The sequence below is a fragment of the Xiphophorus maculatus genome, chromosome 18, assembly GCF_002775205.1.
Source record: "Xiphophorus maculatus strain JP 163 A chromosome 18, X_maculatus-5.0-male, whole genome shotgun sequence".
Classification (NCBI taxonomy): Eukaryota; Metazoa; Chordata; class Actinopteri; order Cyprinodontiformes; family Poeciliidae; genus Xiphophorus; species Xiphophorus maculatus.
This window is the reverse complement of record NC_036460.1, coordinates 30,242,956-30,266,640: the sequence shown is the minus strand read 5'-3', so window position 1 is coordinate 30,266,640 and position 23,685 is coordinate 30,242,956. Positions and strand designations below refer to the sequence as shown.

Here is a 23,685-nt window from a genome sequence, read left to right as displayed (position 1 = left end):
ATTTATTTTTTTTTTTGCTTTGAAATAAAATTTACAAAAGTGAGATTGTTGTCTGATTCCAGACCCCTTGGTTAGGACAGCTCTCAATGAATGAACAGAGGATCTGCCTCGCTCATGGTGGCAGCAGGATGGAGCCCTGCTGCGTTATTCTCATTGGCTCTTTTTCTGGACTTTTCTTCATAATTTTTTTTTTGTTTTGTTGTTGAGGCGTTTGTCGTTTAGACAATTATTCCCTGGGTGTTCTCACTTTTTTATTTTGGGGTTAGTTACTATGATGTGCAACCGTGACAGCAATGTGTTGTTTTCACAACTGAGAACAGCTGATTAACATCTCAAAAGTTCAAATAATGCTTGAACTTTGACCCAATTGGTCATGTGACTCTTAATACAGTCAGAAGCCTCTTCAGATTTCTTGCAAGACTGACTGCTACTGAAGACTCATCACTATCTACCACTCTTTGAAGATGCTTGTTTGTTATAAATTGCAACATTTTTTATTGATCCCTTTGGGAAAAGTAAAAAAATGTCAGATCACAGATCCTCACGTGGGTTTAGATCTGAACTTTGAGTAGACCACTAAACACTATGTTTTGATCTAAACCATTCAAATATAGAGGACGGAACATTTAGGGCTGGTGTTCAAACTTTTTGCCAAAATCGTCAAGTTAAAAGCTCCCAAGAGCCACAAAAATAGCTTTTTTCTAAATTAGAATTTAAAATAAATATATAAATACGAGGACACTAATAGCCGTTTCATTTCAGAGATAGCAGCCGGACAAACGAGGAAGACAACGAAGAGTCCTGAACACGATGACATCATCTACCTGCTGAGCTCTCCTCTAAACGCTTCTCTCTGGAGATCCGGGAGTCTGTGGTGCAGCGGTGCGAGGAGAGATGAGACGTGAAAAGGAGCTGGACAGCAGACGGAGACAAATCTGTCTCCGGCAGCCGTGGGTGGGCTAAATGAGATACTGCGCTCTGATCCACTTAGTCACACATGCAGCTCAGAGACGGAACAATATCCAACCCCAGTCTACCTTCCATTCCCACCTTTCATCACTTTACGTCTGCATGTGACAGCAGTCTGCATGAACTGAGTTATGCATATTGTGTCTGACCTGCAGATATTTCTGACAGTTGAAGGGATATTTACAGATTAAATATCACAATCCTTCCAGCCTGTTACCTTTCTGCTGCAGAGCCAGCTGTCTCTTGGTCTCGATGTCCTGCAGAGTCGCAGCCAGGTTCCTGGGCAGGCTTCCAGTGCTGCCGGCGGCCAGCAGGGGGCTCTGCTGGGTCACAGAAAGCAGGGTAAATACATGACACCCAGGGTTGCCAGATCTGACTAACAGTTTCCATCCCAAAAACAACGCCAAGAAATCAAAACAAAATCAAAACAGCCCAAATCTCAACCTATGATGAGACTCATGTTAATCTTGTGTCCCATATGTCATTGATTCAGAACTGACAATTTTGGTTGTCTTTAATTATATTATATTGACACTTGATGATGTCGCTTTTGACAAATTCCACACAGTTCAAAATAAATTAATAAAATAACTGGAATATCATGCCATTTTATTAAAAGTTCTGTGCTATTCTGCTACACAATGACAAGGATTTGACAAAGGATTTTCGTCTGGACACTTTCTAAAAACCTGCCACCTGTTGTGAAAAGCAGCTCAAATTTTAACAACCCGCCCAAAGCATTTTAACAACACCAAATGTGTTCAAAAGCAGCCCGAATGGGAGGAAACCCTCCCAACCTGGCATGGGGAGGATGACACCTGGCCTCTGGGAGGAAGATTTATCCAGCCTGCGTACCTTGGAGCTGGTGTTGCGCCCCAGCGTCGCTGCTCCGTGCTGCAGGGGGGACGAGGAGCCTGACTTGGACTGATGGAACGGAAAGCCGGGATCACTGTCCAGTTTGGAGCGAAACACCTGACAAAGGAGAACGTTTAACAAAGTGATGACAGAGTAGCGACCATGTGACGGTTAGATGGGAATGTTGTGAAATGTTCTAATGTTTTCTCATATGTGAGTCTGAAAAAAATGTTGCAGTACTAGGAAAGTAGGGGAATACTTTTATACTTTATTAGCTATTCGGAAATAGCTAATAAACATTCTGCAGTTGTAGCATGCAGCTTTGATTTTAAGAATATTTTAATTTGTCAGTGAAAAGCTGATCTTAAAACAAAAAATGTGTCTATCTGCAGGCCAAAACTCAATTATTGTTGAGTCAAGGTTGAGGGCCACGTATAATCATGCCAAGGGCTGCAAACGGCCCCCGTGCCACACTTTGAACATCCCTGAGCTAAAGCTTCAAAGTTCAACCAAATTAAAGCTTTCGATAGCCTTTTGTAATAAACAAATAATTTCTGTTTCATTTGTTGTTGTTTTTTGTTTGTTGCAGAGGATCATCTTATTTTCCAGTAACTAAAACTGAAACCTGGACTATCAGCTGAGATTACTGTGTTGCAGCTCAGCTCAGCTAACAGCTTCAAAAGTGTTCAAGGAAAACAGAGAGTCTATGGACATACTGCTGACTTTTATACATTTTAGCCAATTTACTGAAATATTTTATTTTGTAATAAATTAAGAAAATATCACACCAAAATATCAGGTAAATAGCCTCATTTTAGAGATGCTTGTTTTCCTTGTTAGCATGTAGTCCACATGCTGGGCTGCTTGTGAAACATTTTAGTAAGGGATGCACCGATAAACCACTGGATTCTTAGATGACAAACCGATCTTATCCAGCAATCTATCTACCTTAAAAAAGGTTAGCGCGACCCACATTCAGAGGCAACGTGGCCTCGACGTGGCTGTCGCGGGTTCGACTCCCGGACCCGACGACGTTTACCACATGTCTTCCCCCCTCTCTTTCCCCCTTTCCTGTCAGCCTACTTTGAAAAAGGGACACTAGAGCCCACAAAAAGACCCCTTGCGGGGCGATTAAAAACAAATAGAAAAAAAAAAGTCTTAAAGATCAGCCACTGTCCCTTCTCTGCTCTGCCATGAGAGAGGGACAACAGACTGACCGTCTGCACTAGGAATGTACGGTATAACATCAGTATTGGTCAATGTTATAACATAACTGTAACAGTCCAAAACATAATTAACAACCAATACTTATTACAGTGGGATATTAACTGAAGCAGATAAGCAGTGATGCCTCCTCAGTCTGCATGTGTGCAGTTAACAACCTCACTGTTGCCAAATTAGCAACTTTCTCATTATACTCAGTAAAATGAGTGTAGAAACAACACAAAGAGTCCATTTTAACACTGAGCCAGAGAGCATGTGGTCCCGCCCTGTACAGTGTTAACTTTTCAGAGTACAGTAAACTTCATTAACAACATCAATTGTTAATATATTTTTGCACTATGGAGATACATAAACACTTGCAGTGTTACTTTTCAATTGTTATTCTGATTAATATCCAATAGTGTCAGGTGACAAAAAATTGGATTGAATTTGTCTGTCTTGTAAACAATGGAAAATGTAGTAATCATCTAACATCTAACACTGGAACTGGAAGACATTTTAAATATCCAGAGGAAATAAAGAAAACAACAGAAACAAAAAATAAAATAGACTCTCAAGTCTGTAAATAAAACTGTCCTTCAAAATAGGAAAACTTTTTGTCCTCTTTTTGAAGATTTGGTCTTCAGTTTGAGACCAGAGCTTCAAATTGAAGACATCCAGTCATCCAGTTTTTGGTAGAAAGAGAAAAGTGATTTATCAATCATGCAAATACAAAATATTGAGCTTGCTTTAACTTATGATACGATTAATTGATTTATTACTTACATCGACAAGCCTATGTTAAACCAAAGGAACAGGACATATGAAACGACAACTCTTTAGAAAGTCACTTTGGTAGTGGTAACCAGCTCATGCCTAAACTCATCCATCCTTCCTGAACCCAGTATGGAGCATCGTCTTTCATCACAACACAAATGTAATTAATTAGAAAGAAATTATTTTTACCTTGTTGAATCTCAACCATTGTAAAAATATTAAACTGCAAACCGAATAAGTTATTGGTTATTTTTCTGTGTAAGGTGGGCAACTGGAAAAAAAAAGTATGGGACACACACAAAACACACACTTGTTTTTTGACAGCGAGTCAGCAAGACAGTGACGTTTGGCAGCCCAGAAAACACAGCAGAAAGGTGAGGGGTGAAAGGCTACCTGCAGCACCGGTCTGCGGCCTGACGGCGACTTGGCCGGCAGAGGGGGGGCACCGAGCTGTGTGGGGCCGGTCATCAGCTCCTGGTACCACTGCTCTAAATCTAGTGTGGAGAGGTGAGGCCTACTGGGCTCACACTGGTGCTGGAGAGCAAATCACATGAGCAGCAGACAGAAGCAGAGCACCAAGGTGGAAAGCAGAGAGGAAACAAGAAAACATCAGAAAGCACTGAAAGAGAGCAGAAACGGGGATGAAATGTTTGTTTCATACACATTTTATGATCTGCTTAATATTCTGCTGCTAGACGCAGACTTTATGACTGACCAATGTTTGAGTGGCTCATAAAGGTAATCCAATCTGAATTTAGAGACCGCCAGGATAAATGTGGTGAGACCGCCATGGAAAAGTTGAAAAGTGTTTAACTTTTGTTGCTGTTGAACTTATAGATGTCCTGTAAAATCCCCAACTATAATTTTCCAAAAGTGTGGCATACGTAGCGGCTCCCACGTTCTGTGGGTTTGTCACTCAAACATCTCCTCTAATGGCTGATGATGAGTCCGAGTTTAATGGCTCCAATATAAATAAATCTCATGCAACTGTTTACATCCGATTTAAATTTAATTTCTTATTTATTAGATACACTGCAATTGCGAAATTGTGTTTTTTTTTTTTTTCTACATTAGCAGAATATCTAGAAAGTTTTACGCACATTTGTAACGGAAATACAGCTGGTGTGAGACTACTGGCACCAACTGGCTGGATCTCTGTTAAATTAGGTCAGAAATTTAAAAGGGGGTGAATATTTATGCATTCACATAATTTATGTTCAATATTTTTAGCTGCCCTTATTTTGCAGAAATTAGTTTTTAATTTAACATTAAAGAGTTTATAACTGTTGATCACGATTGATAAGCAAAAGCAATAAAAACTGTAAAACAAAAAAGGGGGAGAGTACTTTATATAGGAACTGCATTTAGCACTTTAAACAATTTGAATACGTCTCTTAAATCTCCTTACCTCAGTTAGTTACTGCCATACCTCTAACTAAGACACACAAGCATTTCTATCGCTTACACTCCTAAACAAATACACCTGCAGGAGAGGGAGAAGAAGAGGGGAGGATAACACACACCTCCACAGACAGAGAGAGGGAGGAGCCATGCCGAGAGGGGAGGCAGGAGAAGGCGGGGTCTCCTGCTCTGGGCTGCAGGGGCTGGCGTAGCGGGGATGTAGGGGAAGACTCCACCTTGGGCATCCCATAGATCTGATTTAACTGGCCCACTGTCACATACTCCTTCACAGGGGGAACACCACCACACGATGGGAGGCAGGAGGAGAGGCGGGGGAGCAGAGAGAGACAAGTCAGCCAGACCAGAACAATGACAGGAGGGAAACAGGTGAAGAGGAAACAAACGCTGGATTATCACTAAGAAACATCACAGTTAGTTTGGACATTTCTCTTCTGGTATCTCCAATCACACAACAACTTGCTTCCAACAAACATGCCTTTCTCACACTTCTTCATCAATCAAAATTCACAGCAAACGTTCATGCGGCACAAAGCCAACCAGCAGAGGGAGCAACATGACATGAAGATGGAAGGATGGGAGGAGAGACAGAGAGCTATGTCAAGAGTTAGGACAAGCAGGAAGTAAGAGTACCTCGGCGGCGCCGGCTAACGGGCGGCGTAGTGAGCCGGCCCGGTACAGCTTACAGGCGTCTGACAGCTTCACGTATTCCTGAGGCCCAGTCGAGGCGAGGCAAGAAGCAGACAGGATGAGAGGCGCTGCCTTCCACAAACACTACCACAACACTTGTGTACACACAACAACGCCATAGATGCTTGACAGCGGCTCTGGTGACAGCCAGACACACTCTGAGACAGACGTCACATGTGGCCGACACACAGCAAAACGTAGCTGGTCCGCTTGGTACGATGGCCAACCTGTGGCTGCTCGGATCAACCGGAGGGAAAACACTGAACACCAGCAGATGACAATGTGGTCACACCAGGGGGAGTGCACTATGAAGCAGGATCAGTGTGATGAGTTTGTTATGAAGACAGAATTTACAGGGTTCCTCGTTCCATGTTTACCAATTCAAAGTTAAGACTTTTTAAGACCTTCTTAAGACCACTATAAATGGAATTTAACAGCTACATCTCCACGGAAATATACAAACTTCATCCAGCCAACAGGAAATTAATTTGCACTTACCCACCCACTGTCGATGCAGTAAAGCTAGCTGGCTAGCTAGGAAAGGGTATGTTAGCCATAAGTTACCAGTAACCCTCAACTGGATTGGACTAACCATACTTAGTCAGCCAAGTTTGTTTGACTTGGTTGCAGCAAGTCAACCGTATTGACCTGCTGCAGATTTCACCAACTTAATAGGATGATACAGTTTTCGAGTCCTTCCCATATCGGCTCAACAGGGCCAAAAGGCCGGAGTCCACCCTGACGACTCTGATGGCTCAAATTAGCATCCCTTCTTCAATTGTAAATGTGGTCGTTGACCGTCAGGCCAGAAGGTAGGAATGTGAATAGTCCATGTTGGGGGTGGGTATCTATGATACCTGCAGGAGATCAGGTCTCCTGTAGGTAGTGCTCTTCAGTTTAGTTTTGAAGCATACATGAAGTGTTTTTGGAGAGATGTGACCTTTTGCAGCTGATCCATGATGTTGTGCTGCATTATCCAGGTCATTTTGCCAAATGTACATAGAGTTTGCAAAACATAGAATCTGTTTCAAAAAATATGCAAAGGTTTTACTAAAAGAAATTAGTAATGTTTCTCTTTGAAATAAAGCTAAGAGGGTATAACATGACAGTTTAGAAATAAACTAACCAAATTAATTGTGTTGATCCACCTCAAAAAAATCATGCAAAAAGGGTAAGCAAAAGAAATCTGGGAGACTTAGCACATGCAAATTTGCATGCAGCCTTTTGTGCTGTGGAGGATAAATAGGTGACTGCTTCACCTATTTAGTTCACAAGAACTAATGGCATTTATTTCAGTCATAATCTTGCGGGGGGTGACCAAGGTTCCATCACTATGTGACAGCTGGTCAGCAAACCTGGCAAACATGATTGACATGGCAGCACTGAATGCACATGTGCTTTATCAGGCATGCATTGGGGTGCAGGAGAGACGGGTGGACTTCCTGGTTGAGCTTGCAAAAGAGTTCGGTAACTCTCATGTGAGTGAGAAGAAGGCACACAAGGAGAAACTGCTTCGGCAACAACCTTCCACACCCAGCTCAGGCAAAAGGGCGAAGTGTCAGGTCAACCATCGATGCAGGATGCGTGTCCTGAGGCCGAAACATCATCAGTGACCCCTCACACCCCCACCATGGACTGTTCTCCCTGCTGCCCTCTGGAAAGAGGTTCTGCAGCATCCGGTGCAGGCCCACCTGGTTCCGAAACAGCTTTTTCCTACTTGCCATCAGACTGCTGAACTCTTAACTGGACTGCACTCAAAAACTGGTCTCCACTTTATACCTTGCACATGTACAGAGCTAAATAACTTCTATTTTACTGTCAGTCCTGCACTTTATATGTTATATTTAGATTTATATTCATATTTTATACTGTTGAAAATGACAACAAAGTCAGTCGAAGTCGAAGTCGAAGTCTAAGGAACAATTGTGCAACTGTGAGATGCGTTGAGGCCATTACCAGGGTACTGATAAGGTAATGGCCCTATTTACAGAACAAAAGCACCTGCTAGAGAAAATCCTTCAGGCCAGTTGGACTATCGAAGCCGATATAGGTATACGTCAAAGTGGACTAACTCTAGCCATTCTAGTGTAAATAACAGACATGTTTAAGACCTTTTTAATGCCACCTTTAAAAAGATTCAAGACAGAACAAAACTATAACTATATTGAATGGTTGGGGTTGATTCTGCAATAACATCAAGTAAAGCAAAAATAAAGACAACGTATTTTGCCAGCTAGTTACCAGTAACTACAACCGTCTCGAGTCACAGAGCATGACAGAAAACGCTAACAACAAAAATATATAATCTGAAAATACAATAGTCCTGTCAAGACAAACTTTAAGATTTAATACTATGATATTAAAGACCTACTGGTTTTTTCAAATTAACTTAAGACATGTCAAAGCCTAAACTTGAGCTACATTAACCCTAAGACTTTTTAAGAATGTGTGGACACCCTGGTTTAGTAAGCAGATAACTGATGTGTTGCTCTAAATGAGCTGACCCTACTTCACAATACAGGCCGCTGCCTGGTGATGGGTGAGGGACACACCACAGCAGAGGGGGGAGCAGCAGGCATCATGCGGGGGTCAGCAGGTCAGTTACCTCTGTGGGGCTACTGGGGAACAACCGACAGAGGGGGGGAGGATGTAAGAAGGAAGGAGAGACTCCACATAGGGAGGTCTGGGAGGACCGGACATCCCCCAGCAACAGCTCAGCCTCGCTGATATAGAGAGCTTCCTGTTTGGACAGGTCAGGGGAAGGTGCTTTTATTGGCCACAGTCAAGGTTTGGGACTCTTCAGGTGACTGGAGCTTCAGTAACATGTTTCCATTGAACTAATTCATGTGATACTCAATAAATCATTAGCAATTAAAGCAAGAATCAGCTGAAAAACCTATGACTTGCTCCCAGAAGTTGCATTAGATCCAAACAGTTATCGCAGACTTCATGCTAGTCTACAGTCAGAGGCCAGGAGATCTGAGTGAGATGATGGTGAAATGAGCGGGGCGTTGGAAGCTAATCTTCATTCTTTCACTCACCTCTCTCATGGCAGAAGAAGACTTGGGGAAGCTCTTTCCTCCAGTCAGGGTGTGGTATCTCTTCTCTAGAGCCAACAGTCGCTCCTTCTCCTGGAATACAGGCAGAATTTGGAATGTACTGACGCATGTTTTTCTGAGATTCTCAGACGTTAGGGGAGGCGGCATTTTCTTCTGTTATCTTCAGTACCTTTTGGAGCATTTGCAGCGTGAGCGTCCGGTCCTTGGCCAGCCGCTCGCACTCCTGGGAAGCCTGCTGGCCAAGCTGCCTGGCCTGCTTCTCCAGAGCAGAAACCTTTTCCTGCACAAGAGAAAACAACAACCCGACTCTCAGGGTGAAGGTTTTCTAACTCTGGATGCAGCCACAGTCATCTGTCAGCTGAACAGTGCAGACATAGTCCAGGGTCTCCTGCTTCACCTACTAATAGATGATTAGCATCCAGGGCTACAGTACTCATGTTTTCATCAGTATTTGTTTTATTTGAAGAAAGGCATTAGACATTGTTGATGGAGACAGCAGAATTGGTATTACCTTTGTAAAAAAAATGTAAAAATAAAAAAGAGTGTTAAGAGTGGTTAGTAAAAAACAAACCTTCAGGTGGTTTTCAGCTCTTCAGGAGAAGAGTTAAAGCGCAAAAGTGGAGATAGAAACACATTTGTTGGATAAGTTCTGGCCTAGCAAACTTTCCCATCCAGTGGTGGGTCTGTGCCTTACCAGAAGCACAGAACTCTGAACGTTTCAAAGTCTAAGCTTACAAGGTTTTAATCTTTTCTAAGATGTGTGCTCCATGCTACTTTGCAACCCCAGCATCATGTTGATTACAGCCATGCGTGGCGTCAACATCCGCTGAAATTATACTTTACTTAGCCTGAAAACCAATAGAAACCAATAGAAAGAAATACTTCTAATTTGCATTTTCTTTTTTTTCATTTGCGAGGTTTCAAAAGCTCAGAAAAAAATTCGCATGACAACAGGATGGAGCCACAGCTACTGTTGTATTGTTTCACTGGTTTACAGGTGGTGCCTGTTAAACGTCCTGGGTGTCCTCACCTTCCTCTTGGCCACGCTGCGGTGGTACTCTGCCTTCTCCTGAAGGAGCTGCTGGCTGAGAGTCTCCCTTTCCTCCTCCAGACTGCTCTCTCTCTCCAGCTGCTGGAACTCCAGATCCTCAAACTTCTTGGTCCCTGCTTCCATTGCCTCTCCGTCCTAATTGAGCCCATCAGAACATTGTGATTGGAACAAACATGCAACAGCACGTTGCCCACCCTTGAACATGGTATCCAGTACTCTCAGAAACCAACTCCACTTTCATAAAACCAGCAGCAGTTCTCAGCCCAACAAACTAAAACACTGGCTCTCAAGCTTAGTGTTTGAGGGATGATGATTTGAGCTCAACTGATTGCCACTGACTTGAATTTGTGCGTATATAAAATTATTTTAGATTGAAAACATAAAGATTCTGCTGCAGCACAGAGACATGCAAAAATTAGTCAGCTCATTACATTTTAGCCCTTCTTTTTTTTTTTTTTTGCCAAATGGTAAAATAAGCTAATTTTAGATCAATTATTGAGATCTCATCAATTAAAACTAACTCAACCATAAGAAGATTTTAGTTGAACCCCCCCGAACCTCCAAATAAACAAGTCCACACCGATTGATGGAGAAAATATTACTTTCCGAAGCAGCATTCTGGTTCTGATAATCAGATACCGTTATTAAAAATTGCTGCTCTGGACCAAACAAGTATGTCTTAACAAAACGCCAAGATGGAAAGATATTGGCAATGACTGTAAGCATCGCAAAATAATCCAAGAGCTTCATCAGTAATATTTAAACCTTGTTTAGATAGTCAGATGATAAAACATTAAATATTGTGAATTAGTATTTCTCTACTTATGACAGTAAAGTTGCATCTAAGTGAAGAACAAGGCTTCTGTCACTACTTTTGGACAAATTAGACTAAAACAGACAGCATCATTATTTGTACCGTCCAAATTTTGAAGAAAGAGCATGATAGCCCAAGGGTCAAGCATGGTGCTTGAGGTATAATGACATCAGAAGACTGGCCATCATGAAGACCATTAGATTTATTATTATTGATGCATTTGCACTGTTTCTACCGAGTTTGAATTTGCCTAAACTGATAAACATGGTGTTTTCCCCAATCTTTTGAAAGCATAAAACCTTAGAAAGGGTCAAACTTTTAATAATAATAAAATGTGTACCAAGTTAAAAGTCTGTTTATGTGGGTCCAAAAGTAGCCTATTAATATGGGAGAATAAATCTACCACATAAAAAACAGAGCTTTATTTGAAATGAAGTGATTCACTGTTTGAAAGAATGTATAAAGCTGATCTTTAGAGCAAATCTATGTAAGTTACAGTAAAATGTTTCTCTGCTGCTTTAGAGAAGCTGAATTGCAGACAGGATGAAATGTTATTATCAAGCCTCTTGAGACTGCAGCCTAGACGACCTAGAATGTTAATTCACATCCACATGACGTAGGAATTAAACTGACCCATTTAACGGGAGTTCAAAATAAATAAATTAAAACAAAACCTCTACAACACCCTCACACCAAACAAAGAAGTCTAGGCTTTTCAGGCTCAGCTTCTGTTTATCCTGTTTGGCATTTTTACTCTTTCCACCGCTCTGTTCTCTCCCTGTGGACACATTAAACCAAATGAAGCAGAATCAATATGAACCAGGCAATGACATAATTTCCATGAAAGCAGCTTTGAAGTGGAAGTCGGTAAAAACACAGAAGGTTTTTACACAGAACTATATTATGGATGTATGCAGCCACCTCAGCTTTAGCGATGGCATCGGCAGCAGCCGAGGTGATTGGGTCCTGATACGGCTGCATTGTGAGGGGAGGTAATGTTTCCTGCAGCTAGCTGCTACACAACATGTGTAATGAGGTTTCTCAAAGTTACTCTTAACCAGCATGAAATCAGATGTGTGTATCTAACTGATGAGTTCTTTGGTTTAATGTCATTTCCCCCCAGCTTAGGTTTGTATCATGAGATCTTGTGATGATGTGAATCTATCGCTTATTTGGTAGTGTAAAAGCAGCTACCAAATAAGAGAACTGCTAGCTAAAAAGTTAGTTGTGCTAATCCTAAAGCACTAATCATAAACATTAGCTTTGCTAATGTGGAAGCGATTCACCAACATGGGATTTTTTGCTAAAACGCTAACTTCAAATTCTACCTGCCCTTGAAAGACTACAACGCCCTAGCACCAGGTTAATTTTAACATTATAACTTAAATGTTCTATGATGCTCCACTCATGAGTGTTATGTGTTCCTCATCTGGCTGATTATGCCACACAGTCACCTGGTGACTGGGCTTGCTGGTGGAACTGCAGTTCCACTGTACTCACTTTGAAAAGTATCCAAGTTAGGACCTCTTATGAAAGTGGTCAGGAGCTGATTTTGGAGGGAGGAAAAAATTATTTATATATATATATATATATATATATATATATATATATATATATATATATATATATATATATAAATTGATTATATATAAATGGATTAGCGCCGTTTATACTTTTTTTTTCTAAAATAGTATCAGATACAGGTCACACCAATTTCTACAGAGTTAATGTAGCCTTAGACCGATAAAACTTCAACATTTAAAATCCTGATAATATTATGTGTTTTGTTAGTTGAACCTTTATTTCACCAACCAAAACGTAACAGATTTCTTATTTACAATTTTAGCCTGAAACAGCTTGAAAGGGGTTGTAGTTGTTATCAACTGAAGGTTAATATTGATGAAGAACGTTTGGATGACATTATTATTTATGGATTTGTAAAATCAATCTGAATGCTGCAGCTCATATTGGGCCGTAACAGTAAAACAAACATGATCCCTGGTCCCACCTTGTAAAAACAGCCTGTTTGAACACAGTGCTGAGCAACTGAGGACTTCCTGGACAGATAATGTCACATCTAATGTTTTAGCTCAACTTTTTAATACAAAAAGGTTACAACCTCTGATGCCTGGCAGAAGGTGGGGGAGGGGGAAGACCCACCCTTTTGAGCTGTTCCTGCAACTGTTCCCTCAGGGACTCTGGACAGTTATGAAGCTGGTTCTTCAGCTCAGCATAGCCTTCCTGGAGCCTCTGCAGGGCCCGCCGCTCGGCCTCAACATTTGCCCTCTCCTAGGAAGACAAGACACACACACGCACACCCCCACACAGGGAGAATGAAGCTGAACATATTCCTGACTTTTAAATACTGATTATGCAATTCGGAAGCGAAACCACAATCCAGCCTCCAGCATCGGCCGGTTCAGAATCCTGAAGTTTTAAATTTCATCCAGTCTAATGGATCAAAGTAAGGCCCGTCCCTAACCTGCTGATGTGCACTGCCAATCAGTGCATGAAGCACAGCTATGGACCAGATGCCAATGCAAAGGCTGCTCAGAGACTGAAGCAGCAGAAATGGTGAACTTTACTTTTTTTCTTTGCCAAAGCAGCCCATCAGCTGGAAATCCTAACGGCTCAGGTTCCTGCTGTGTGTACCTTGTCTTTCTCCCTCTGGATGGCGCTCTCAAGCTCCTCCAGCTTGCGCTGCAGCTGACTGACGACGTCTGTCTCGGCCTCTATCTGGTCGAGCTCGGCCTGCGTCTCGCCCTGCAGCAGGGCGCGCTCCATCTCCGCCTGCAAGGGTTTCAGGATACTCAGACTCACATGGCGTCACCATGAGACAGATCATTCTGAGCCTCAGCTCATTTCCACCGCCTTCAACTCTGGGCTGCACCTCTTGTTCTGACTCCTGGAGTTGCTGCTCCAGCTCGGTGAGTCGGGCTTTGAGCTCGTCGGTCCGGGCCAGAACGCGGGTCCTCTCATCTTCCAGGTAAGTCAGCTCTGAACGGCTCGCGCTGCCTGAGCCAGACGAGTCCTCATGCTGCACAGGAGGGAGACGGTGAACTTAGTCCAACAGGAATAAAACCACACGTCTGAAGAAGTAGCAAAAGTTTCATCTGATTTGATTTAACCTTCAAAAAAGGGATGATTCACTGACTTCATTTAAGTTGTTAAAAGAAATTTATAGCAGCACCTCAAGCCACTAATACTGCCGAAGAATGTGGGAAAGGAACAGCTAAGAGCAGATAAAACCACAAAGTCATGGTAACATGTAACATGGTAACTATTATCCTGTTTCTTCCATCAAACCACATTCAGAGCTAGCCTGGTCGTTGTTTTCCTTCGCAATGCCGCTTGATTCTCATCTCCCTTCAGTGCTCTTTCTAAGATTTCTCCCACTGAACTCAATTTCTCCGAAAGAATTTCAACCATGCCAATCACGGAACAGAATGAAGAGTTGTGAACGATAGCTTCCATGTTAGCCACGCTTCCAAATATTGAATAAACATTAATAATAGGCACAGCTGTTCCTGTTCTCGTCACTGATGGGACAGACCAAAATAACGCCTTCATTAGCGGCTACTATCAAAAACTAGGGATTCATAAAATATTGGCATTAACTTCTGTAGAAATGTGGACTGTGGAGGCTGACATTAGTGTTGGGGACGTCTGTGCTTCATTGATAGCCTAACTTGTTTTAGCACAACTTAAACACAACAATAATGTTTTCCAAGGTCTCTTCAGATTGTTTTTTGAAGAATAAATTAACCCCCACTGGGCCGAGAGAAGCAGCTGTGTTGTCCATCACTGTTTGCGGACGTCATTTGTGCGTCAGATTTATGGGCGTACAAGAAATGTGCAAATACAAAGGTTCCTGCCGGAAACTTTGTATGTAAAAAAAAAAATGCAATAAATAGAACTAAAATATTTAGATGTTGAAATCTCTGTACTCAATGAATTAATCAAAATGAACACATTAAAGTCCTGGCCCTATTTAGAAGGTAATCTCACTGTTTGTCTGACTAGTTTAAGACAATATTGTGACTCCTTTTCTAAAGTCTGGTCTGCTAATGTGACTATGTCTGGTGACATGCCATTATGGTGTCACCATTTCTCCAGCTATTGGGCTGTTCATAAATTACACCGGGTTACAAAAAAAACATTTTTTGGAAGTTGTCCATGGTTTTATTCAACTGAATTGGGACTATTTTGCACCGCTGAATCCAAAAATGACATAAATTTTTCTCAATCAGGTCAGGTTTTTATTCTAATTTGATCCAGACAAATCTGATCTTCTGACTAAATTGATGACATTTTTGTGACATTATCAGTTCCTTTCTGTTAATATTTCTCATCCAAGACAGGTTTTAGGAGGAAAAAATGTTTTCTACAAACTTTGATTTCTGTAAATTGAATAATAAACACTGATAAGGGTAAGTAAATGTGAATTGAACACCATGTCTCTGTCTCTTTCCTGTCCTGATGGAATCTCTCCTCCTGCTCATCACTCATTGATCTCAGATTCTCAGGAAACCGATCCAGATGTGAGAACAAGTCATGCATTTTGATGCTCATGTTGCTTCATAGTTCAGAAAGTTGACCTGATTGTGCAAACCCAAAGAGATTTTTGGATTCAGCTCATCAAAATTACCCTAAAACTGTTGAAAACCCCCAGACAATTTTCTGGTTGTTGACCAGTGTAATCAGACAAAGATCAGAAATGCCTGTTGGAATTCTAAAGCACAGGTTAAACAGTGAGTGTTGTTTAAAACAGTTTAGAGATTAGATTACTGATATTAGAACAGTCATACAGAAACTTTAGGTTGGTCTCCCTGCAGCATAACATACAGAATAGCATTGAATCCACACATTTTAAACAAAATCAATTCTTTACTGGAAGAGGCATTGCTAGTAAAGTAATGACCTGGCTCTCAGGTGGCTTGCTAGCAGTGGAAAACCTGATGTGTTTTTAATAGGGTTTTTCCCCCACAGAGCCAGTCAGAAGTGGCTCTGGCTCTGCTGCCAGCCAGGCTGGAAACAGATGGAAAAACAGGCTGTTCGGATACCGAGGATGGATCAAGTTGGAGGAAGATAGGCAAGGGAAGACTGAGATAAATCTCTTGAATACGGACACTTCAAATACCACAAACCAAGGACTCTAGGGGAATTACACTGCTTGGTAGACAAACTTGGACAGAGGCGGGAAAGCCATTTCTTTCTAAAATGTATTTCAGGTTTGAAAAAAAGCAATGTGAATATTTCACACACTGACACTGCAGTGCTGTACCCTTTAATTGTACTGTGCAGCCTCAGCCTCCATTCAGTTTCTAACACAGAAGATGTAATGTTTCATCAACCACATGAAAAGAACAACAACCATGTGTAAATGTATGAAAGCAGGTGTGTGACTAATGAGCCACATGCGAGACCAACCACAGACAGAATATGTTCCTACGGCAACAGAACTCAGCCTGCAGCTGGGCCAAGATCTAGTTTTCTAGAACAGACTAATTCTAAACTTCTAATAATTTAGTGTCCACTGCCTTAGGACCTTAGTCAACAAAACTTACATCAGGAGTGTGAGTCCATTCAGCTGGCCAAATATATCATTAATATGCAGAGTGTTAATATATTGAAATATAATAGAAAGCAGTAGCGATGTAAGATACATCAGAACTAACATCATTATCAACCAATTCAGTCATTTTTTAGTCATTCAGTCATATTAGAAACGGTCTGATAAATAAAACTGGGCCAATATTATGAACAAATATTCATTTCCATATTTATTTGTTGTTTGCAGTTTGTTTCTGGAGGGGCACGGGAGAAGGTTGGTCATGTGACAGTGGTAGTGATGCAGCAAATAATTATGGGGATTTTAACTGAAGTAGTGGGGAAGTTTTATATATATATATATCCTTTCCATAACTTTGAAAAAAACAACCTCCCAGCTGACTTCCCCACTGCTTCAGTGTTCCCAATTAGTGTATCTGTTCATTACCTGTAACTATAATAAACTGACCACCTGAAAACAGAGCAGGTTCTAATTATCAAAGCTGCTAATTGTTTAGCTGAGTTCTGTAACTGTAACAGCAGAAAAGCTGGTTCCAGCAGAGCCATGCAGATGCAGCAACCACGGCAACGCCTCAGCAGCATGTAGAGGGAGAGTGTGTGTTGGGAAAGGAGCATGCCCTCTGACCTGTGGCTCTCCATTGTGGACCGCTGACACTCTGCTGGGGGCAGGAGAGGTCCTCACCTCCTGATGGGTGCTCTCGGTGCTGCTGCATTCCTCCTTCAGGTTCTCCTCGTCACTCTCCCTCTGTCTCTGCGCCAGGCGGAGGGCGGCCGGCGACGTCGGGGTTCCTCCCAGAAGATTCTCCAGGGACGGCCTCTGCCCTGAGCAGTCACCCAGACTCCCAGGGAAACCCAGCTGTCCTGAGCCCAGGGGGTCCAGCCCCACGCTCTCACCTTTGTTGTACTCGGCGCAGAGGGTCAGGATGGTCTCCAGCCGCTGCCTCTCCTGTGGAGGGAGACAAACACAGACGAATAAGGAAGATTCACAAAAAGCGAAATCTCTGAGCATGAAATGAAACAGTTGTCCCTCCTGAAATAACGGAGGCCTATCTCAGAACTGATGCTTCAGGGGTCAGAGTGTTTTTCAGCTGTCACTGTGTGGTCTGTGCACCCGCACGGTGACCTCTGACCTCTACATATCCACATCTGTCAGAGCCTGGGACAAAGTGTTTCCTAGATGGACGTTTAGACAGCAGTGTACGCACAAGAGACCAAGTGTTTTAGGTGCGTTTCTTTCTTAATGTTTAAATCTAAAACTGACAGCATGTGTTTCTTTCTAAAAAATAAAGCAATAATAGCAATCTAACCATGGCCATCTGCTGCTTACATAAGAGCTGGGGTGGGGGGGTGGACCTGCGTGATGAGCAGCTGCAGCCCCAGCATTTACCCCCAATCTCAACCTGTAATCTGGGAGCAGTTAGCTTCTAACTGGAGTGGGAGAGAGCAGAAGACCCCTGTGAGCGGTTCAACATTCAAAACAAAAGAGCCATAATTAAAACCTTTACTGGCAGGTCTACAATTCCACACGTCCTCCCGCGCAACATCTGCTTTAATGTGCACGTAAATCAAGACCTGCTCTGAGCGCCGCTCCGACGCCCAGCGTTCTGAAGCGCAGGAGATGACGGCAGCGGCGTCGTTCCCTCTGCCAGACAGCCTTCAGGCTCTGCTGGATGATTAGTGAGATCACAGACGCTCTGATTGCCTTGATTTCTGTTGGCCGCGACATGAATCAACTTTGGCTTTTGACGTCTGGCTTCTGGAGACTGTGGAGAGACCAATTCTCTCAGGAACATGTTGACAGATTTAGACAAATTAGAGGTTTCACTCATTTTCCAGGATGCTCTGAAATCCAGAAGATGCTTAGTTTCTAGGTTCGGTCAGATCGAGCCGGGGAAGAAAAAAGGCGGTCCATTTTTATCCAAACTGGATGAAAATCAGGTTTATGGGCTTGAGCAAGTTTCTGATGCCATGACAACACTAGGGACCTGTCCAGGGGGTACCTCACCTCTCACCCATTGACCCCTGTGTAACCCTTCAAGGATAAGTGAGTTTAGACAATGGCTAGGTGGATAGCATGTACCCATGGTTCTAATGTCAGACTCCAACAACCAACTAACTTTGTATAAAAACTACATCCATGTGATTCACAAATGTAACAGAGATAACTATGTTGAACACTTAGTTCAACAGCATCAATAAAAGGCTTTGGCATGGTGAGAGAGAGATGCTGTCACAGGGCAGCAGAACAAGCAAGTCCTCTCCTTATATGGATTAACTTCAGCAAAACAGAAGTGTTTTCCTTTAAAGCTGGTAATTATCCCCTTCATTCTGTATGACAGCAGTCAAACAAACTCCTCATATCTCTTATTTTTATCCTCTCAGCAGCCAGCCTCCCCTCTCCTTCCCTCCTCTGAGAGTCGGTGTCTCCTGTTCTCTCATTTTAAGGCTTCTTCCTCTTCCTCAAGCACCCTGGGGGCTTCCCTCTCCCCCTTCCACTCCAATTGGTGGTGCTTTGATCAGAGTGCTCACTCCTTGCTGCTGTGCTCACCTACGTCACAGGCGTAAACAGAAGACTCGGGAGCGCAGTATTTCCACAGTAAACTGGGGAAGTTCAACAAAGCTTTATTCACTACATAAACCTTGGAGGGGGGAATTGAAAAATTCACATTCCCCCGCCTCCTTCACAGTCTGCAAAATAAACCTAATTCAACATCAAACTGGGATCCTTGGAGGGCTGTGCTTGTTCTGGTCCCAGAGGAGAAGCGAGCACAAAGAGACAGCACTGTTTTATTATCTGCGGCTGCTTTTGTTCCTCTGTGTCCCTGCAGAACGCACAAGGATCAAAACGGCACAGGAATGGGACTAGCAACCCTCTCTGGTGGCCACCAACCCCCCACAGATAACAAGCTGCTGGTTTTCCATGACGCTGGCACTGACTTCTAAATGACATACAGAGTTTTTGACCCCATGGAGGTCAACCAGAGTTGAACCCACCAAGTTCTGGTCTATGGCAGAAGCCCAGCCTGGCAGGCGGTTGAAGACTAGGTTCCAGTTATTTCAAACAATTCCAGGATAAAGATGAGAGAATCGAAGATTAAAGAGAGACGAACGGCTTGATATTCCAGTCTCTAAAGACTTTTAGGGATAACACACAGGATTGTTTCAGGTCTTAAAAACACTCATTCTGCAACAGTTACATCAGCTGCATGGTAAACTATTTGCTTTGGACAAGAAATTTGCGCAACAATCGACAGCATCTCTGCAAAAAATCTTTGCCCGCTTTGACACGGCGGGCAGCATCTACCCCATCTACCCCAACTGGAAGAGCAGCACCAGCCTCTCGTCCTGCAGAAGCATCAGGTGACGTCCACCCTGAGGAGGATCAACACCCACAAAGCTCCAGGACCGGACAAGGTGTCAGGCCAGACGCTGAAAACCTGTGCCGACCAGCTGGCAGGAGTGTTTCTGGACATTTTCAATCTGTCCCTGCAGCTCGCCATGGTTCCTGAGTGCCTCAAGTCTTCCACCATCATCCCTGTACCGAAGAAGAGGTCCATCACCAGCCTGAACGATTACCGGCCCGTCGCTCTGACCCCGGTGATCATGAAGTGCTTTGAGAGGATTCTTCTGAGGTACATCAGAGACTTCATCCCCGCAAACCTGGACAGCCTTCAGTTCGCCTACAGAGCGAACCGGTCAACAGAGGATGCTGTCTCCATCACTCTGCACACAGCCGTGACCCATCTGCAGCATCCCAACACCTACGTCAGGATGCTATTTGTAGACTTCAGCTCAGCATTTAATACCGTCATCCCAGACAAGCTGGTGCTGAAGCTACTCGAGGTGGGGCTGCCCGCTTCACTGTGCCACTGGATCAGAGACTTCCTCACCAACAGGCCTCAGGTGGTGAGAATAAGTGGCTCAACATCGTCCCCACTGGTCCTCAACACAGGCACGCCGCAGGGCTGTGTGCTCAGACCAGCTCTCTTCACCCTGTTTACACACGACTGCGTGGCCATCCACCCCACCAACACAGTCGTGAAGTACGCGGACGACACAACAGTAGTGGGTCTCATTTCAGACAACAACGAGACCCACTACAGAGAGGAGATTCTGCAGCTCACTCAGTGGTGTTCAGCCAACAACTTGGTGCTGAACACAGGGAAGACCAAGGAGGTCATTGTGGATTACAGAAGGTCCAGGAGGACGGCTCACACTCCCCTTCTCATAGATGGAGAAGTGGTGGAACGTGTGGACAACATCAAGTTCCTGGGCCTCCACATCACTTCTGACCTCTCCTGGAACACAAACACCTCCCACCTGGTGAAGAAAGCACAACAAAGGCTCTTCTTCCTCAGGAAACTGAGACGGGCTGGACTTTCCTCATGGCTGCTCGTGAACTTTTACAGGGCGATGATCGAGAGCATCCTCTGCCTCAACATGACTGTGTGGTATGGTAGCTGCACAGCATTGGAGAGGAAACAACTGACACGGGTGGTGAGAACAGCACAAGGCATTGTGGGATGCCCCCTCCCAGACCTGGACTCCATTTACACAGACCGGGTCAAGAAGAGAGCTGGATCCATAGCCATGGATTCCAGCCACCCGGGGCCACAGACTGTTTGTGCCGCTGCCATCAGGCAAGCGGTACAGGAATATACGGACTACAACAAATAGACTGAGAAACAGTTTCTTCCCCACAGCCGTCAGAGCCATTACTCCCTGCCGTCCCCCTCTCCCACACATATCATAACCTCGCAGTCACACATACATATCCCCCACCCCCACACAGTCATATTGTTCTGCACTTTGCACTGTCACATTATCTGTACTTTGCCATAATTGGACCTGCTGCTACTTCTTTGGTGTGGTTGAGTGCCTTTAGTTAATTTAGTTGTATATATTGTTATTATTATTATTGTGTGTTTGCTTATTTATACTGTATATATTTGACCTTTTGCACGGGAGCTGCAATGGAAATTTCGTTGAATTCTGTTCAATGACAATAAATGCTATCTAATCTAATCTAAAAATAAAACCACAACAGCTAGCAGCACAATTCCAGATTAGCTCAGCTATAACCTGATAATAGCTGAGCGAGCTTTTTAAGGGTTCCCAGATACATTCTAAACCACTCATCTAGTTATTAGCTGGCTATTTTGTAAACTTTCAGTGGATCGAGTTTGACGTCTGTGTTGAAGTTTTGGTTACCAACTGTTAATAATCCTTGAAGTAATTAGATATTCCTAATCAGAAGCAGCAGTCTGTTTCTTCACCTCACATTCCCTCTGTTTTTGCTAATAGCTATTTTCAACAGGAAACATACAGGAATAAAATAAAAAAGACAAAAAAGAAGAAGATATAATCGTAATATCATAGAACAAGTAAATTATGTCAAAATTCAAATGGTGTTTGAAGATTGTAGTCTTTCAAGGGCAGATGTGACTTGAATTGAAGTTAGCGCGTTGGTGCTTTAGCATTAGCTTCCATTAAATACCTGGTTGTAGCATGTTGCACTAATGTTTGTTAGTGCAGCTAACGTTTTAGTTAGAGGCGTCCACCATTGCTGGTTGGTACAGCACCTTTACATCCATCCATCTGTTCCTATAATTCATTTCCTGTTGGAAGCTTGTTACAAACTGAGATGAGCACAAAAAAAGCTTCTCTACAAACACTAAGACATTAGTGTCCAAAAGTGAGGCCTTGGTGTTTGTGGCCCTCAGGATGACAGTACTAAAAACCACTTTGGTTGTTTTGTCAAAATATTTTTTGTTCAGTTCATTCTTGAGCAGGTAAAAAACCCCCCAAAAAACATGTCCGCTATCCCTTTGTAGCATGTTGGCATCAGAAAAATAAATGCACGTCCTGTATTTGGCTGCCAAACGTATGTCATGTATCTAGGTATTTCAGCTTCCCATTATGCGTTTTATTTTACATATAGATATATAAAAAAAATATCCTCAAATAGGTGGATTTTCTGCAAATGATTTGTTGTCACATTCCACAGAAAAAGCCATGACTGGGCGGGGATCCACTGTATGTCCTTTTCTGTGTGTTAATACAGAAAAAGTAGGCTAATTTTACTCATGGTAACGACACCAGAAGATTCTCATACAGGTTATGATGTAAGATAAGACTGAAATACATTTTTTAAATGACTTGTGAACCGTCACTTTATAAATAAACTGAACGAAATTAAAAACTGTGAAAATGTGAAAATGTTCCATGTCATTGATTTGCTATCTGTATTTCCTGCTTTCTAACATTTGAAAAAGATCTTTACTTTTCCATCTAAAGCTGAAGGAATTGTGCAACGAGCCTCCTGTGGTCAAGCAGGACTTTTTTTCAGATTGAAACAGAAATACTTTCCGATCACATTTCTTTCCAAAAGTGAGACAAAAACAAAGTGCATGTTCTCCAGTGCCAGTGGCTCCGGAGCTGAAGTGGTTTAATCTCCGACCTGAAGCAGTTGGTGGGAGTGAAAAGTTCTCTTGTTAATGACTGAACCCCTCGGCATCACATGTAGAAAGCAGGCCGACCCACATCCCCAGCGCAGATAGAAACACTTCAGCGAGCTTCAGTTAAATATAGTCGGCGGCGGCATCGGTTACCTTTATAAGCGCTGCAACGCTGCTTAAAAAGACAGGCTTCTGTTTAGTCAGAGCCAGCAGACACAGGAGGGGCTGCGTCCCGGTCGGCGCTGGCCCCACGGCCGGCACCGTCCCGCTGCCGCCTGGTGTGTAAAACCGCTCCATTACAGCGGCGGCGCTCCGTTTGTGGCTGCTGCTGTCCTGGTGAACGGCCTCGGAACCACCTGGCTCACTCAGCTACAGCGGCAGAGAGGTGGGGATGGATCAGCATGTAGGGACGTCCTCCTGTGGGAGGCGCCCTGCTGGTTTGCTCTAAGAAAAGCAAAGGGACTAAGTTTATATACCAAGCAGAACTTTATACTGTTCGTCCGGGCTCCCCCGTGCTTGAAATAGGCCGATAACTTCAAGAGACGCTGCCATGGCTGACTGCTTTCAGCTGTTCACACTAATCCATCACCATCGGCAAATATCAGCCATGAAAAAAAAAGCTTTGAAGTGTGCAACATTTGCCACGTACTGTCTCAAAGCTCAACTTTGTGCAATTATCCTTCTTTTTAGCCGTTAAATAATAGAACAAATAAGTGCGAGGCTTTTGAAGTGTTTTATGGAGCTTTAGACATCAAGCGGAAGGAGATAATGACAATTAAGCTTTACAAGCCAGAGTGTTTCAGGGTGTCACTGTCAGCA

General features: G+C 43.1%; 1 protein-coding gene across 10 annotated transcripts in view; it reads right to left on the bottom strand.

The window, feature by feature from the left end:
- Positions 1-23,685, bottom strand: part of phldb1 (pleckstrin homology like domain family B member 1) — a 100,525-nt gene that overhangs the window by 13,528 nt on the left and 63,312 nt on the right. For 6 of the 10 annotated variants that reach the window (XM_023351754.1, XM_023351753.1, XM_023351750.1 and 3 more), the window contains 12 exons: positions 17,034-17,354; positions 13,728-13,874; positions 13,490-13,627; positions 12,998-13,126; positions 10,003-10,158; positions 9,142-9,252; positions 8,955-9,044; positions 8,519-8,653; positions 5,328-5,489; positions 4,198-4,338; positions 1,825-1,941; positions 1,187-1,292 (listed from right to left, as the gene is read on the bottom strand). In XM_023351754.1, the coding sequence (XP_023207522.1) occupies positions 1,187-1,292; positions 1,825-1,941; positions 4,198-4,338; positions 5,328-5,489; positions 8,519-8,653; positions 8,955-9,044; positions 9,142-9,252; positions 10,003-10,158; positions 12,998-13,126; positions 13,490-13,627; positions 13,728-13,874; positions 17,034-17,354 (1,753 nt within the window). The remainder of the gene's footprint in view (positions 1-1,186; positions 1,293-1,824; positions 1,942-4,197; positions 4,339-5,327; positions 5,490-8,518; positions 8,654-8,954; positions 9,045-9,141; positions 9,253-10,002; positions 10,159-12,997; positions 13,127-13,489; positions 13,628-13,727; positions 13,875-17,033; positions 17,355-23,685) is intronic. The other 4 variants (XM_023351756.1, XM_023351757.1, XM_023351759.1 and 1 more) reach the window with 4 other exon arrangements.